General features: G+C 35.6%; 1 protein-coding gene across 1 annotated transcript; it reads left to right on the top strand.

Annotated features, from left to right (window-relative positions):
• The first annotated feature begins 546 nt into the window (after positions 1-546).
• LOC306878730 (oxidative stress-responsive serine-rich protein 1-like) lies at positions 547-5,018 on the top strand. Its single transcript, XM_079431238.1, has 4 exons — positions 547-876; positions 1,304-1,409; positions 1,531-1,641; positions 3,526-5,018. The coding sequence occupies exons 2-4, from the start codon at positions 1,324-1,326 to the stop codon at positions 4,226-4,228; spliced, it is 900 nt and encodes a 299-aa protein (XP_079287364.1). The 5' UTR covers positions 547-876; positions 1,304-1,323; the 3' UTR covers positions 4,229-5,018.
• Positions 5,019-17,814: the final 12,796 nt, after the last annotated feature.

Here is a 17,814-nt window from a genome sequence, read left to right as displayed (position 1 = left end):
TATATAAGCTGCTAAAATAAAGTAAGGACATTGAAAATTCACAATTGTATCAATTAATTTGGTTGTGAATATGGCCTCTTTAAATACTTAAAAAATAATTAATTAATTATTTCATTATTTCATTTATTGAACACATTTTTTCATGCAATAGGCTATATTAAGACATATATTAAGGGGAAATGAAAATGTAGGACAGCATTGTCTGAATTATCAACTGATCATTTTCTTTTTCCCTTTTGCGATTACTAAATAATTTAAATAATTGTGTTTTTAAAGTAGATTTCCATCTGTTTCTCAGATACCAATCTATATAATAGCTACTTTAAATGATTATACTTTTTAGTGTACGATTTACGAATGTCCAGTGAGATCTAATGTGAGATCCTTCTATTAATAGAACAAAACAAAACAATACATTAAAATATTACATCTGGACAAAATATATTACATCATTTTCAAAAATGAATTAACTGAAAGGCACAACACGAGAAGTTTCTATAAGCATTTTCGTAATCTGGTGACGTTTGTGTGTACGTGCATTACGTCATCAAGAACTGAGTTGTTGCAGAGTCACTCTGAGAGAGGTTGAGTGTAAACAAGAAGAGACTAGCGAGGGGAAAATCTAGAATATTGTGTATGATTTGTTGATTTCTTCTATTATTTGTGAGTATTGACCGTACAGACGTAATATCTAGATCACGTTATGCCCGTCGACGGCCTGTCATCGGGCGGTTTAAAGCGAGTTTTCTCACAGATATCGTCTCTAAACGCTGGCTGGCTAACGTTAGCCTGTTAGCTTTGTGAACACCGACACTCATAACAGGAGAAACAAACTCCTGTATGTCCGGGGTTTACACGGATTTGGGTCCTTTGGCCGTAAGTATATTTCTGTAATGGTATGTTTCTGTTGCTTATGTTTTGGTCGAGCAAAGACACGCATAATGCAAACCGAACACAATGCTAAGCTAAGCTTCATTATGCGAAGTGTTCATGTGATCAGCGTTTCATAACATGAATCACAACTTGTCAACTTCTCCGTTGTGATAATTTGAATGATAAAGGAAATTACAGTAATAGGTTGTACTTGAAGTCTGCTTGTGAGTACCGTTAAGTCTGTATGTCATAATGATGAGCTAAGCAGAGGTTATTCTAAATTCTGCAGGTTTTCTTCATTTACTATATTCTTCTAATAGTTTGAAGCTTATGTTAATGGTTAAAAGTATCTGAGTGGTCTAAAATAAAGTTATTGAGTGTTATAATAACTATACTTGGGTTTTCTATTTATGCTTGGTTTTGGTTTCAGTTTTAAGGCTGTCTAACATTATGGCTGCTGTGGAGAAAGTAGGAAAGGAGTGTGAGGAGGAGACACTACAGACCGCTTTTAAGAAACTGCGTGTGGATGCTGAAAGGTTTGCCATCTTTTGGTTTTGTTTCAGCTAGTTTGTCTGACAAGTGAAATGGATGCTCACTTTTTTGGCAGAGAGGATTTTTTTTATGTTCTGTCCAAGTAATGTGTGTATTCCTTTCCAGTTCCACAACCGCAGTCCGCGTCTCTGAGTCTTTGGGTTCCAGATTGGTTGCTCGAAGCAGCCCGGAAGGAGCCAAATCCAAGATGAGCTCCTCGAAAGATAACTGGCTTGGGTGAGGACCGTTTTAGGATTCGGACCTAGTTAACCCTGTAAAGCCTGACATAAGAAAGAATAGTCCGAAAACTCTGTTGCATTTCAATGGAACAGTTTAGTGAAGATTCAGAAAGCTGAGGCTACATTTTTTGTTGAGAATCATTTTGGATACGTCAGGACTTTATAACACATATGATATTATATAGTGAGAATATGAATGAAAAATTTGACTCAAAGGCCCAAACTGAGCAAAAATATGCAGTTTGATGAAGTTCATAAGAACAAAGTAAGACAAAATTCTGCTTGTAATGTAAATCAGTGACTTCAATCTTTAGAATAATCAAAACTCTGTAGTTTCATCAAAACACAAAATACAGTGCAATACAATCATGATTGAGAGATGAACATATAAAGTTTCTTAAGTCCAGAAAATGTTCATCTCAAAATATTACCAGCAATATAAAAGTTATTCTTATGTTTACTTTATATAAATCAGTAAAGATTTTAAAGCACGAGCTTAAGATGGACAGTTTTACAATTAAGCTAAAAGGCCTTTTACTTGCTAAAAAAAGTATAAACTCTCAATCAAATGACAGAAGGCATGTAGTACATTGTATACAAGTTTTTCAGCATTTTTTGAACATTTAAAGGTCCCATATTGTCAAAACTGAAATTTCCTGGCTTTTTTTTAATTATAACAGAGATCTAGGGGCTATGTAACTACCATATACGTTTCAAAACAGTCAGTCCACCGTAAAGTGCACACAGCCTGTATAAAGTTGCTGTGACTTGTGTAAAAATGTGACGTCCGATTTACTCAGTCACCGCCTTCAGTCACCATCCCGAGCACTGCCCACCATCCTTTTGCCAAACCCCCTGACAGCATGGCTTCCATGAGCAACAACAACACGGACACATGTCGAAAAGGTTCACTTTAACGGACGAAACCAGATCAGCTGACCTGTAACGTTACACTCTCACTCAAAGGATGGATGATCTGACAGGACTGTTACTATGAGGTGGATCACAGCTAACATGTATAGTAAAGACAAACTCGCCGTGTCTATCTAGTCATGAGGAAGATGTAAATACATTTCAATTTCAGCAGGCATCTATTTTTACTGCTACAATATTATTCCAGCCACAATTAATCACAACAATGTATGCATTTACAAATGATTATATATAAATCGTCAGTTTGTTTTACACGCATGCACACAGACATTATTTCATACACGACAGTCGTGAGATGCAAGAAATCTTCAGACGTGACCATAACAACAAAAGACAATACTTTATTGAACCTTTTCTGATAAGAAGCATGCGCTGCAAACACAAGCATTTATGACGATCGTTTCTGTCCAGTCCGCTAATTTTATCGTGTTTAACCACAGCTGTCATTGGTTTTTGTCTGCCAGTGGCAGCAGGTATGCGATCAAATTTCTAATTTGAGGCTGTATTACGTCGATTCTGGCACCCAACATCACAACAAGATGATATTAGCTCCTTATGTAGCCGTATCTGCTTTGGTTTGAATGGGCCACCTCCAGGGCAATTTTCCCTTTGTTTTGCTTGCAGCTTAGCGCGGTGACGTAATTGTGACGTCGGTCCTACATGACCCTAGTTACCTGTAGTTGGCCTAGCGGTGTGCCACTCAGAAAACAACAGAGGCCAAATCAACCTGTTTTTATCAGAGCTCATGAGAAAGGAGCTGTAAAAATATATTGAGATGTTTTTTGGTACTTATACCGCGAATATATATTCTTAAGGACATCAAAACCTAAAATAAAACTCCAGAAAGGTGTACAATATGGGACCTTTTGAAACTCATTTATCAAATAGACTTTATAGGATTACAACAATCACACGTTGCTACACTTTATTCCTTTATTTTTTACTATAGTTGCACAAGAAAGTCGTCCAGAGGAGTTGTGAGAAGCCAGCGTCGACGACGATCAAAATCTCCAATCCTTCATCCTCCGAAGTTTACCTACTGCAGCAAAATGTCTCCCCCTCCTGGACACCTCAAACACAAGACCCCGCCAGAGCCCGACGACACCGGCGCTGTCAAGAACGAAGTCGCATTTTCACCGCCGTGCTCCACTGTATTCGGTGTCGCCGGCTATGAAACCCACCTCCCTTCTCCAAAGGGTCAGAAATCGGCCCTCAGTCCCAGAATGCCCTCGGATGACGAGAGCGCTCCCGAAAACAGGCCCGCTTTAGGATGTGGGCCGGGATCTCAGGAGGCGGGCGAAGGTAATGCTGTTCCATCTGACTTTCAAACTCTGTCCAAGTTGCAGGAGGCTGGTCAGTGCCCGTGTGGGCAGCGGGAATGCCAGTGTCCCGGTTGGCAGGGGGTCGAGGTTTACTCATTCACCGGCCTTCGAGATGTGATCTCCGAATGCGAGCAGAAGCTTCCCAGCCCGCAGGACAGTTCGCCCAACAGCAGAACTTCCGCTGGGACGTCCAGCTCCCCTCGGTCTTGTTCCGAACAGGCCCGCGCCTATGTGGATGACATCACGATAGAGGACCTTTCCGGATACATGGAATATTACCTTTACATCCCCAAGAAGATGTCACACATGGCTGAGATGATGTACACCTGAAAATGACCTTTAATGAAGCAAATTGAAGCATTGGGAAAGATTGATATTGGGTACATTTAAGAAGAAAAAAAAAAGATTTATTTAAAATAAATAAGAAGTAATGAATTTGTTATCTAAAAGTAATTCTACTTTATTGTGGTATTGAGGATTTGTTATGATGTTTGTTCTTTCTCCTGAACATCCAGACAACATGTGCTGACTAAGAATCATGGGAGCATGACTCATTCTGTGATTTACTACTCTATTTCCTTTGTTTTTGTTTGATTTCGTGATAACTGTTATGTTTGGTTTACATTTTAAAGTTGCCAAAGGTCTATCCCAGAGACTGCAGGTATGATTTCACCTATATATGCAATCTTACACAATGCCAAGTAATAATTCTGTTCACCATGACCAGGATGTGATGTCATCTTATTTCTCAATAAACTGGCTTTTTGGGGATTGTTCATGACGCTTGGTGTCTTGGACGTCTTGCTTTGCATCTTTAGTGACTAAATCACCAAGATGTTTTATTTCTACAGGAAATTTATAAATTCATATAAATTATTTTTTAATTTATTTAGTTTTGAGATTTAATTTTAAGAAATTAGACATTCAAATAACATTATGCATTATAACAATTGAAAGGATAAAATGCAAAAGTAGTTTTGACACTTGAACATGTTTATCATGCAAGTAACATGCAAATTTTATTTTTACCTGCCTATATAAAAAAGCTGTGTTACGTAGGGTTGGAGCTTCTTTAAAACAATGCATTTGTTCTGAATAACCAATAAACTGGAATGAAACATGTCCTGCCAGTCCAGTGTTGTAACTAGTACTGCGTGATTGTGTAATCCTGCATAAACTGCCCATTTCGGCATTTCATCGTGTTGTTGTAACGGCCACTAGGGGGAGGCATGGCACCATTCATTCACTTCACTTCCCACACTCAAGGCCTGCTTGCAGTTTTATGTAGGTAAGCAAAAGAGTTATTTAATTCTCTTTTAGTAATATCCAATGAAGCAAGAAGCCATACAGAGACTTCTGATAGCAACATCAGTTTAATTTTTATGTATAAAATAAAATTAAATGTTAAAGTTAATAGAGATCTCATTTAACCACATAAAGAAATATCTGCGACCCAAAAATAATACAAACCACAACATCTGCAGAACATCCCAGAAACAAATTTTATTTTTAGATTGTAGGGTTGGAGTCTTGAACCTTGTGGTCATAAATGTGGCTTTTATCTGAACCTGGGTCTCAAAAAATATAAAAATTCTTGTTCTCTGGGTTTAAGTCAGTTTTGGCTTCATTTGAAAATATGTAATAAATGTAGAATTTTATTGCATATAGTACATTCAATTTGATATCTTGGTTCTTGAACTGGCATGATTTGGCCTAGATCTGGGCCCTAAAGGAGTAGTTCACTCAAAATTGAAAATTTACTTAGTGAATGGGTGCCGTCAGAATGAGAGTCTAAACAGCTGATAAAAACATAGTAATCCACACCAGTCCAGTCCATCAATAAACATCTTGTGAAGCGAAAAACTGTGTGTTTGTAAGAAACAATGAGGCCTACTTTAAGGCGTTTTAATTTTAAACCATCACTTCTGGCTAAAATAAGAGTCCATAATCCATAATAATACTTCCGCCGGTGAAAAAGTCCATCACCTGTCACTTTATGCAGAGAGGACTTGTATTTTCTCCAGAACCAATGGTTTAAGTTAGAACGTTTTGATGGATTTTGTTCTTACAAACACGAAGCATTTCGCTTCACAAGACATTAACTGATGGACTGGACTGGTGTGGATTATTTGTGAATTATTGTGATGTTTTTATCATTTATCATTCTGACGGCACCCATTCACTGCAGAGCATCCATTGGTGAGCAAGTGATGTAATGCTACATTTCTCTAAATCTGTTTTGATGAAGAAACAAACTCTTGGATCTTGGATGTCCTGAGGGTCAATACATTCATCAAACTTCCATTTTTGTGTGATTGATTCCTTTAAGTTTTGATGTAACCATATATTCAATAATGGGTGGTCCTCATAGAATATTTTAAGAATCAACTATTTAAATCCCCATTACAAACAAAAAATCTTCTCTCAGATATAAGTATAAGAGCAAGGGGAAAATATCCATGTTATTCCCATGTTTACTTTCTTTAGCTCGGTGCACATGTGCCGGTCAGGTGACTTTGTTCTCATCAGAGGGCGAGAGAGACACCCTCCAGGGCATCCCAGTGAGGCATACCTTGTGTTTCCAACCACGTCACAGAGACTCTATATTATCTGTAAATAATCCACGTGTTAAATGCCATGTCATCTCTCACTTATCTGTAACATTTGCTTTGTATTTAAATATAAGTCTAAATCAAATTCAACAATCCACCCAGTTTTTACTGATTTCAGTTCTGTCTCTCTGCTCCTGGGAGAATGACTTGTAAGGTTGTATGGATTTTTACAAAAGGGGAACTGCATCAAAGCATACCAAGAAAAGCTATGGAAACACACAAAAGAGTCTGTTGGATGTTGCCAGTCAACAAAAGATGCCCAGCTAACCAGTTTGCCTAATAATCAAGCCTTTTGTCAACCAGACTGAAAAAACACAGGGAATTCTGCTGGGAGAACATGTGCGGCTGCTTTTATTGTGGCGTCTGTTGTTTTGTTTGTTTGAATTTGCTCATCAACTTTGATGTTTCTCTTAAAATGTTTTAAGAGAAATAAAAATAGCCTCTGACGAAACACTTGGTATTTAGAGTATAGAGTTATAAATGTAGCTTTAATAAAGATCTCAGTTGACTGTCTATTTATTTTCATTGCTGTCTTGAAGAAACTTGGAGATATTAAAACGATTAATTTATTGTTCCACCTTTACACATAATAACATTTTTGTGGTTTGTTGGTGGACATTTCAAGTTCACGTATCTCTTACAATCGTGTATTTCAGATATGAATGTTTAACCCTGGACAGCCTGACATATGAAATAATAGTCAGAAAAAAATTTTTTTTCTTAAAGTGAAACTATATAGAAACTTTATGCAAGATGTTTAAAAAAAATAAAAGTTTGCATGTGTTTTATGTTTTGTATCATATTTGATACATCACGCTTGTATGGCTCATATGATATAATGAGAATAAGGAGCTCAAACTTGAAAAAAACACCTAAATTTGATTTGTAATGAATATATTTTTATTTGTAATATAAATCAGTAAGATTTTATAACAATATAGTAGATGCTTAAAAGATATAATTTTCACTCTATATCTATCAATAATATTTCTTAGTAAGATGGTATTTAAATACTTAATTTTATGATCAAAACGTTCAAAGTTTCAAAGAATTTAATGCAATGCAATTCACTGATAATGAGATTTCACAGCAAAATACAATGAAGCATGATTTTAAAATTACACTAAAAGTCCTTTCACTTGCTAAAATGATAAACTATCAGTCAGGTGACAGAAGGCATGTAGTAGACTGCGTACAACAGGTTTTTCAGCAAAGTTTTGATCATGTAGATCATTTAGAGGCCCTGGAAATATCCGTATCAGATATGATACAGTAGGCTTTATCCATTAGGAAACGTGCTGCTGTCAGTCACTGGGGTTGTTCAGACTTGTCTCCTCACCTGCGCTCCCCTCATCCCCGTTCCCGTCCCTCCTGGCTTTGCTCCCTTTGTACGCTGGAATGTTTGTACTTGAATCCTGGCAGCATTCAATCACGGACTCAGGAGAGGAACACCATTGTTCTGTCCTGGTGGGGTTGCTTCCCCCTCGGGAGACTTTTTTCCCTCTTTTTTCGTGTAATATAAGATGTTATTTTTTGAAGGTGGCTGCACAGATTGCCTGATGATGAGAGTTTAACCAAACTCGTTTTAATGAGGCATTAAACAACTGCACTTTCCTATATAGTGATACTATGGAAATATTCAATTGAAATGTGGGGGGAAATGTCTGTGTGGGAAAGATTATGCATCAGAACTGAATACTTAGGGTTAAGGGTTTAAAAACATAATCGGTAGAAACCGTGATGCTTTTCACAGCAAGACCTACTAATAATAAAAAGAGACATTTTACTATGTTTAGATGGACTTTTTAACCCAAGCTACTTTTTCCCATGGTTTAGGATGGATGCTCATATGGAAGTGTTTAGGGCGGCACAGCTATAGCGGGATCCTGTCGCCACTCAACCCACAGCCACCCTCGTAGGGGCATGATCCTAGCAACTGGGGGTCAAAGGTCAGCAGAGTTGAGTGAGACTGGAAAGATCCAGATCTGAACATTTGTAGAACGCTCTGATCAGTCTATAATAATGTGTTTTTGAAGGGTTCAACCGCTCACTTCTCATTCTCCTTTTTTTTTGCACTTTAGCTAGATTTGAGGAAATGCTAAAATCCGTTTTTTGTAAGGTAGTTCACATGACCTATACATTTCTATTTGTATTACACCCTATTCTGGCATGTTCATCATAACATCATCAACAAAACTCATAATAATATTGTATAATATTATATAAAATAATGCATTACAAATTAATTATTTGCATTAGTATTAAAGATGGCATGAAATGAAAATTCAGCCTACACAAAATATATATATATATATATATATTTTAAAGTTGCACATGCAAATACTATTTCAGTTTACTACTTTAGAAAAAAGCTAAATAATTTCTTTAAAATGTTTTGCTAATTGCACTGTCAAAATGATTTTGTTAATAAAATGCTTTCTAAGAAAATATATTTCAGACTTTCTACTTATACAAATACATCATGTTTACAAAACATTTATAAAAACTTCAAAAATATATCATGCTTAATTTAGTGTGTTAATTGCTGTAATTAAACATGAGATTAAAAATTGGATGTAATGTCTTTCAGATGTCTTTTTAAATAATTTTTCATATTCAAGTTTTAATAATCACATTAACATAATGCCAACAGAACACTCACTAATCTATGCAATATTTGCACTATTAAATCATATATGTGACCCTGGACCACAAAACCAGTCTTAAGTCGCTGGGGTATATTTGTAGCAAAAGCCAAAAATACATTGTATGAGTCAAAATAATAGATTTTTATTTTATGCCAAAACTCATTAGGATATTAAGTAAAGATAATGTTCAATGAAGATATTTTGTAAATTTCCTACTGTAAATATATCAAAACTTAATTTTTGATTAGTAATATATACATTGCTAAGAACTTCATTTGGACAACTTTAAAGGTGATTTTCTCAATATTTAGATTTTTTTGCACCCTCAGATTTTCAAATAGTTGTATCTCGGCTAAATATTGTCCCATCATAACAAACCATACATCAATGAAAAGCTTATTTATTCGGATGAATAAATCTCAATTTTGGGAAAATTGACCCTTATGACTGTGGTCCAGGGTCACATTTATGCATTTAGCAGCTTGGAGGAAGTTTTTTTTGTTTGTTTTATCTGAAATATTATTATTATTATTATTATTATTATGATTATTAGATGTATTTGCTTTACTCTATACCAAAGGGTGTTTTCCTCTAAAGGCCTCATCAGTATGCTTGAGTTGTTTTGATTTACTAAAAGCAGTCCAAGGGTCAAAGATGCAAGAAAAGTGTGAAACAAGAAATGCTGTTTTAAAGACCCTATATCCTAGTTTCTAAGAAGATGGTTTGCATTAAATACTTAAAATGCATCTTTGGGGACATAGATACCTCAAAAGAACACATTTGGATGAGATAGAAGTATCCGGATTTGAATATTGAGTTAAAGTCCGGTTGTCCCACTCCGCAGCCGACTTTGAAGGACTGTATGACTGTTTGACCATTTCTTGTAAGAAATACATTTTCAAAAGACTTTTGTCTCATACCTTTATTGAAATACAGAAATTGCCACGACAGCAGATACTTTCATCCAAAGCGGCTTAAAAAAGAGAAAAGTTATAACAGTCGAGAAGGGGGAGGTTAAAACGGTCATTTTATGTAACTTCATGATAATATTTAATATTTACCCAGTATACTCAATTAAACTCCATGGCACTGTTTTAAATGGCTGTCTATTGTCTTTTAAAATGCATCTTTAATACCATTTTAAATAGATATGTATAACTGATTTTTTTTTCTATATTAATTAGGTGTAATTAATAATTAGGTGACTTCATGAGCATATGAAATACCGATGAAAGTGCTTATTGACTTAGATCTCCAATCTAATGCATATTAAAAAAGGTGAATCAATATATTCAATTGTAATTAACAGCAATTCAGTTGCAAATGAAAGTGCTGGCATTCATGCTTATGATCAAACCGCTGATTACCTTCTAAACTAGCATCTAACGAGCTGTGTAATGAGAGAGGAAGCGTGTAAAGTCAACACAGTCTCTCAGTTCATTAACTGATGAGGTGAGACTTTCTATGCAGTGATGCTTAGCAGAACATTGATTGCATCAGGCACTAAATCAAGATCATCTGGATGACTGCAGGCTCAATGCTGGTAGATGGAGGCTTATTTTTAAGTGTCTCATTCCTTATCTATTCAGGTTCTTCCTGGTAAACCAAAACATCAGTAGGTTACATGGCCTCAACTTTATCAAGGTCACAAACACAGATTCGCCACGGCACCAAAGTTTTTAATATCAACTCAGCACATTTCTCAGCAATTTAATAGCTCCTTACTCTTCTTGTATAAGTTTCTCTCATTTGTTCTATTAAGCGCTGATCAATAAATTACAACTTAGACATCCACATTATGTTTCCAGACATGCCCACTAATTGCTGTTAACACAGTTTCAGATGAGACTGCACTGTACAAAATAAACGTCCTCTCTTACAGGCCACTTTGCAGCAGGTGCCAACAGGCATTTAAAAACAAAGAATGACCCTTGATTTGATATGAATAGAACACCACAAAAGCAGTGTTTTAACTGGGGGATTTTTATGTAGGAATGGAAAATAAATTTCTCAAGCAAATGTGAGTGGTGCTTACACATGCAAAACAAAATACTAGGGTGTAGTTTTTTTGGGAGGGGGGGTCCTGTCCTAATGACATTGACAAATTAATACTTTATATAGGTGGTTGTTCGTGGCCACTTATACGGACCGGTAGTATACTATATATATATATATATATACAGTGTACTATATTTGTAAAAAAATAATAATAATAATAAAAATAATAATAATTATATATATTTTTTTTTTTTTTACAAAATACAAAAAATACTAATATATAATTATTGTTTTAGATTTTACTTACTTTCCATTTAATTTTAGTTTTACTTCAACTTATAATGTTTTTCAGTTTGTTTTCTGATTTCTATTTTCATCAAATATTTAATTATTTTTATTAAAATTTTATTTTAATTAACATAAAATGTAAACTTAATGCAATAAATAATAGGTTTAATTTTAGATAACAATTACAACACTGCTCCCCACAACAAGCTGCATCATCAGTTGGGTCAGATGTTTGAAGTAAATGTGATGTTAACTTAATCACAAACCACTAATGGGAGCAAAATTTAAATGAAAAGCACTATTAAAAGTAATATTAATAGAGCACCAGAAACTCTTTTTCCTTTTTAGTAAAACCACAGAGAGCACCTGCCGTCTGCTCACCAGCAAAAAGCAGAACAGGAACCGACTCAGTTACACGCCGTGACCTTTTGCCAAAAAACCCAGATTCATTTTAATAATGGCGAGCACACAGAGAATTATATTGTGTCCTCATTAGAATCATGTGGCTTGTAAAAGAGAGACGCTCATTGTACAGTGAAATGTCACACCTGGCCAAGAGCAAAAACGCGGCGGGCAGGTGTAACAGCAGAGAGACGTGTTAAGTGTCTATATTGTCTCCTGGGCATATAAACACTCTGAAACGGTAAAATGATCCATGTCAGAGCTTTTGTCTAACAAAGGCAGTTGCGGAGAATTGTCCAGTGAAATGTGGAGTAGTATGACAAAAAAACCTCTATTCATCCAAACTCCACACCCTGAAACACATACATGCACTCATACACTTCAGATAGCATGTTTCAAGTCATTTATTGTTTTCGATCAGAGTCATTGCAGAACTAGATTTTTATATATTCTAAATAAAACTTTACAGGTGCTGCGTGTGGGTGCCAGGGCGATTGTTAGGGCATTCTGGGTTGTTGCTAGGTGATTGCTTTCTTGCCCATGCAAATTTTGATATTTTGTTCTCAATGACTTTGGTTCCTTCCTCCTTCAATGTAAATCAAAGGGTTTTAGCATCCTGTTTTAGCAACTCTCATAACTTGGAAAAGCTGCGCAATTTGATCTACAGTGGTGGCCAAAATTATTAGAACACTAGTATTTTCACCAGCTAATAATGGTTTTAAGTCAGTTATGTCTATCTGTGTCAGTAGCAAATATCAGTTTACCTGCAAAGCTACAATACTGTTAAAAGTTTTGGCACTTGTGTAAAAATGCTGCAAAATGAGGGTACTGTCAAAAATAATGTCAGAAATAGATTTTCTTTATCAATTAACTTCTATTAAGTAAATTAAATCAACATTTGGTGTGTGCATCCTTTGCGTTTAAAGCAGCTTTTGAGCAGTTTTTAAGGTATCTTTGCAGGTAGGTTTCTTGAAGCGTCTTGGAGACGTTGCCACAGTTCTTCTGGATTTAGTCCGTCTCAGTTTCTTCAGTTTCTTCATGTCATTCCAGACAGACTGGATGATGATCAGATCAGATCTCTGTGTGGAGCACTGGATGTTGTCAGACAAAAATCTCACTGGATTATTACAATTAATGGCAAAATGAATGTTTGGAAATGTAAACTGATATTTCCTACTGACACACTACAGCAAAAGATACAAATAACTGAATCCAAAACCATTTTTAGCTGGTTAATATACTAGTGCTCTAATACTTTTGTCTGTAAGATTTTTTAATGCTTTTGGAAAACATCTCTGATGCTCACCAAGGATGCGTTCATTTAATCAAAAATACAGGAAAGTCAGTAATATTGTGAAATATTATTACAATTTAAATGATTTTTTTTCTATTTGAATATATTTTAAGATGTAATTTATTCCTGTGATGCAAAGCTGTATTTTCAGCATCATTACTCCAACTGTCAGTGTCACACGGTCCTTCAGAAATCAGTCTAATATAACGAACATTTCTTATTATTATCAAAGTTGAAAACATTTTAACTGCTTCACATTTTTTATTTTCAGATTCTTTGATGAATAAAAAGTTCAGCAGAACAGCATTTATTTCAAATAGAAATCTTTTGTAAATGTATTAAAGTTTGATCATCTAAATGCATCTTTGCTGAATAAAAATATGAAGTTCTTTTGAAAAATTATGTTTGAATAGTTTGTAAGCTTAGTGGTTTTGAAAAGTGCATGCACCGCTAATAAGTTTTAGATCTTTCATTGTACATTTTAACAGGTAAAAATGTGTATAGCTCATGATCCTCAATATTAATAATTTGATAAAATAAGAAATAATTTTAAGACACAATGATGTATCCGCATATCTTCATACAGAATCAACAACTATAAACTATATCACAAGATATGACAGAACGGTCAAATATCATCAGTGAAATTTTGTGACTCATCATATTTGGTTAAATATAGTCTCATCATGCAGTTCTCTGGCTGCGCACGTAAACTGTGGCTTACAGCACATGTGACGTTTTTAGCAGGAAATTCCTGTCATTCCACACAATTACCACATGGTGTTTCTCGTATCCTTTTCCCTACTCCAACACAAACACACACACATCTCCCACTGTTTAATGCCCTATGGCCTACCTCTTAAATTCCATTTTCTTGCATATGTACAGGAAGTGGTGACATCTTCCTGGCTTTTAGCGTGTGCTGGGAAAGGGAACCAGCATGTACTCTTCTATATATGGTTTCGCAGTGCGGTCGGTGGTTGTGGGTGGAGGGGGTGAAGCGTAGCTCTTGTGAACTCTGTTTTTATGGCTCCCAGTCAACATGTCCGTAAAGTGAAAGAGTGAGATATGAAAAGGGAAAGTGTAAAAAAAAAACAACAACATGAAAATGAATTTGACAGAGAGAAAAAACACATGAGGGGAGGGAGCTGGTTAGATTAGAAAGAGCAGAAGGATCCAGTCCAAAGTTCAAATGGAAAATGGGTGGGGCTTCAGTGATACCATAGTAAAAGAAGTGGGTGTGTCTGTTTGTGTGAATTTCCAAAGAAGAGAAGTTCACTGAAAGGGAAAGCAAAATGCTTTTTCATATTCACAGCTAAAAAGTGAATATGTAAAAATATATATTTCCGCAGAACAGGAAAATGATTACATATTTTTGACAATATTCTATTCAAATAAATAGACTATATTACAATATTTAGTTCCAAAATAAAAAATAAAATGTACATAATTATTCTTTTTTAAAATATTTTTTTATTATAAACATATTAGAATGATTTTTTAAGGATTATGTGACACCAAAGACTGGATTAATGATGCTGAAAATTCATGCAATATATTACATTTTTAAATAGAAAATAGGTATTTAAAAATTATAAATCTATTATTATTATTTCAACTGTATTTTTGATCAAATAAATACAGCTTTGGCGATTATTAGAGACTATATATAAAAGAGAGAATCTTGCTCTGACAGATCTTGTGATATATGTGCCTGAAGATGCACACCAGTAAAGTTTTTTTTCTTTATTCTATAAGACACATTTATAAAAGCTTCTTACATGTCCTAATTGAACTATGGCTTAATCCTGGCTTAATCTAAGCCCTGTCTGTGAAACCAAGTCTACATGTTATAAATATATATGTGTGAAAGGCAGTGTGGTGTGTGATCATGAGATCAGTGTTAGCAGCCCTGGTTTTCACAGATCGAGAGCAACTTACCTCAAGATGCTTTTTCAGATTAGATGTTTAATCTTGTGTAGCTGAAAGTTTTTTGCAAGTAAACATAGCTTGCATTGCACTGTGATTTTACAGCACTTTTTAACTTCATAGGTAAAATTGTCTTTGAATTTCCATTACAAAAATACACTTGAGTAATCTAATAAAATATGTTACGGATTATTCAACACAGATAACAATTCACATTTAGAGCAATTAATATGTTAATGATGTTACTGACGGGCTGCACCTCGTAAACTGATGAAGGAAGATAAAGAAAAACAAACTAACAAAAAGTCAGCCCTGACAAAAATGACTCCCCTAATATCATTAACTTAATTTATGTAGGCCGCTCAAAGGGATTGCATAGCTTTATTGTTCAACTATCTTCTGTGGCATGCATGTTTGTGATGAGCTTATTTACTTCATAATGAGTAGTTTACAAAAGCAACGACAAGCACAAACATCACCTCACGTCTAACACCCCTCAGGAGAAAGAGATTAGATTGGATTGTTTGCGCTAAACACAAAAATTTCACTGAATACATTATAGAAACTTCCCTCAAGGAATATCACACCTACACACACCTGCTCTGATTGCAACCAAAACATAAAAAAATGTGCCTCAAGTAACTAAAACCTGAAAATGTAGTTTTAAAAAGTGTCCAAAAATATATACAATTTTGGTAAAACTTAAATATAGGGACCAATTTACACTATTAAGTTGCTTATTATCATACCTATTAATAACATTTTGGCTGTTTATTAGCACATATTCTGTATTATACATCCCTAACCCAATACCTAAACCTAACAACTACCTCACTAACTAGTAAGCAGCAAATTACATTAAATACAGCGCTGGGTAAAATAAGGACAAACTCAGCGACTGGGTTGTTTTCAACCAACAATTGGGTTAAAGCCCAGAAGTTTGAGTTGAACATTTAACCCAACTGTGGGTTGAAAACAACTGTGGGTTTGTCCTTATTTTACCCAGTGCTGGGTTGTATTTAACCCAGCATTTTTTTTAGAGTGTAATGATTAGTTAATAGTGAAAATTGGACCTTAAAATAAAGTTTGACCTCAATCAAGAAGCAATCATGTAATAAAATGTAGTATTTTTCCTAGTATCCCATGATAGAAATGTACAGGTAACACAAAAGAGCGAAGGGACCACACAGAACTCTTTTTTTCCCACCATAAACAGTCATCAAGTTTGCAGATGTGTGTGTTTTTTTTTTGTGTTATGGAGGGGAGTTGTGAGATCACACACATACCAGCAATATGGCTACAAAAAAATTATTAAACGTTCTAGCCGATCTAGAGTGTAATAAAAAAATGAAAAGCAAACATGCGCACACACAGCAGCGCAGCACAAAGGCCTCCATTGTTGTGCTTGAATTGGAATGTGTGTCAGACTATGTCAGAGGTTGGGTGGAATTTGCTTTTTACATGGAGACAAAAGACGGACTATGACTGAGTGAAAGTCGAGGCGGGGATGTGGAGAAGGCCAGCGTACAGCAGCACTGAGCCAGGCTTCTCTCTAATGTACACCATGTGGATTTGATTGCCACAATTGCTTGAACGAGCTGACCCGAGCTGCAGTGTTTACTGCCTCTGCCTAAACTTTTCCGTCGTTGCTCTTGGATCAGCAGCTGCTATAGAACTGATTATCAATGACGGCATAACAGCAACGCTGACAACCCATGAGCTCTAAAATGTTACATTTAAACACAAGCCTACAGGTGGAATTGTACATATTAAAGAATATGGAGCGCACTTATCTGTTCTGCTTAAATAATGAACTAGTTACGAAATAACTAAGAATGAAGATTCACCACCAGCTTTTGGTTCATAATCACATTTCTAAGATGCTTTATGCGCCCTATTTTGACCCTTAAATAAGGAACATTATGCATCACTAACAAGTATGCAATGCTAAGTTAGATCATAACCATGATTGATGGCTATTTTTGTTGTCAAAAGTCGCTTACGTTCGCATTTCTCACATTGTATGCATTCACAGATGTATTTCACTCTGCACTCTCAGTCTTAAGGCAAATATCATCTTTAAAAAACATGTTAATCTCTTGCATTTTTCAGAACACCTCCACGTTGTATAAAATGCACTCTAGTCCCAGACTAAACAAATCAAGGCTGAAATCAGGCCAGATTCTTATCGCACTTCATAATATAGGACAGTCTGAGACCTCATGAGCAGCAGGTCAATGACGCAGCTGGCACTTTTTACAACTTGGTTTGAGCGTAGAAGAGCTTTCCACAATTTTACAAGCAATCTGAAGTTGATGTTTGTGCAGATGTGGGGAACATACACTCACTGGCCACTTTATTAGGTACACCTTGCTAGTACCGGGTTGGACCCCCTTTTGCCTTCAGAACTGCCTTAATTCTTCGTGACATAGATTCAACAAGGTGTTGGAAACATTCCTCAGAGATTTTGGTCCATATTGATATGATAGCATCACGCAGTTGCTGCAGATTTGTCGGCTGCACATCCATGATGCGAATCTCCCGTTCCACCACATCCCAAAGGTGCTCTATTGGATTGAGATCTGGTGACTGTGGAGGCCATTTGAGTAAAATGAATTCATGGTCATGTTCAAGAAACCAGTCTGAGATGATTTGAGCTTTGTGACATGGTGCATTATCCTGCTGGAAGTAGCCATCAGAAGATGGGTACACTAAGGGATGGACATGGTCAGCAACAATACTCAG

This window comes from Barbus barbus, assembly GCF_936440315.1.
Source record: "Barbus barbus genome assembly, chromosome: 13".
Lineage (NCBI taxonomy): Eukaryota > Metazoa > Chordata > Actinopteri > Cypriniformes > Cyprinidae > Barbus > Barbus barbus.
This window is presented reverse-complemented; position numbering and strand designations above follow the sequence as displayed.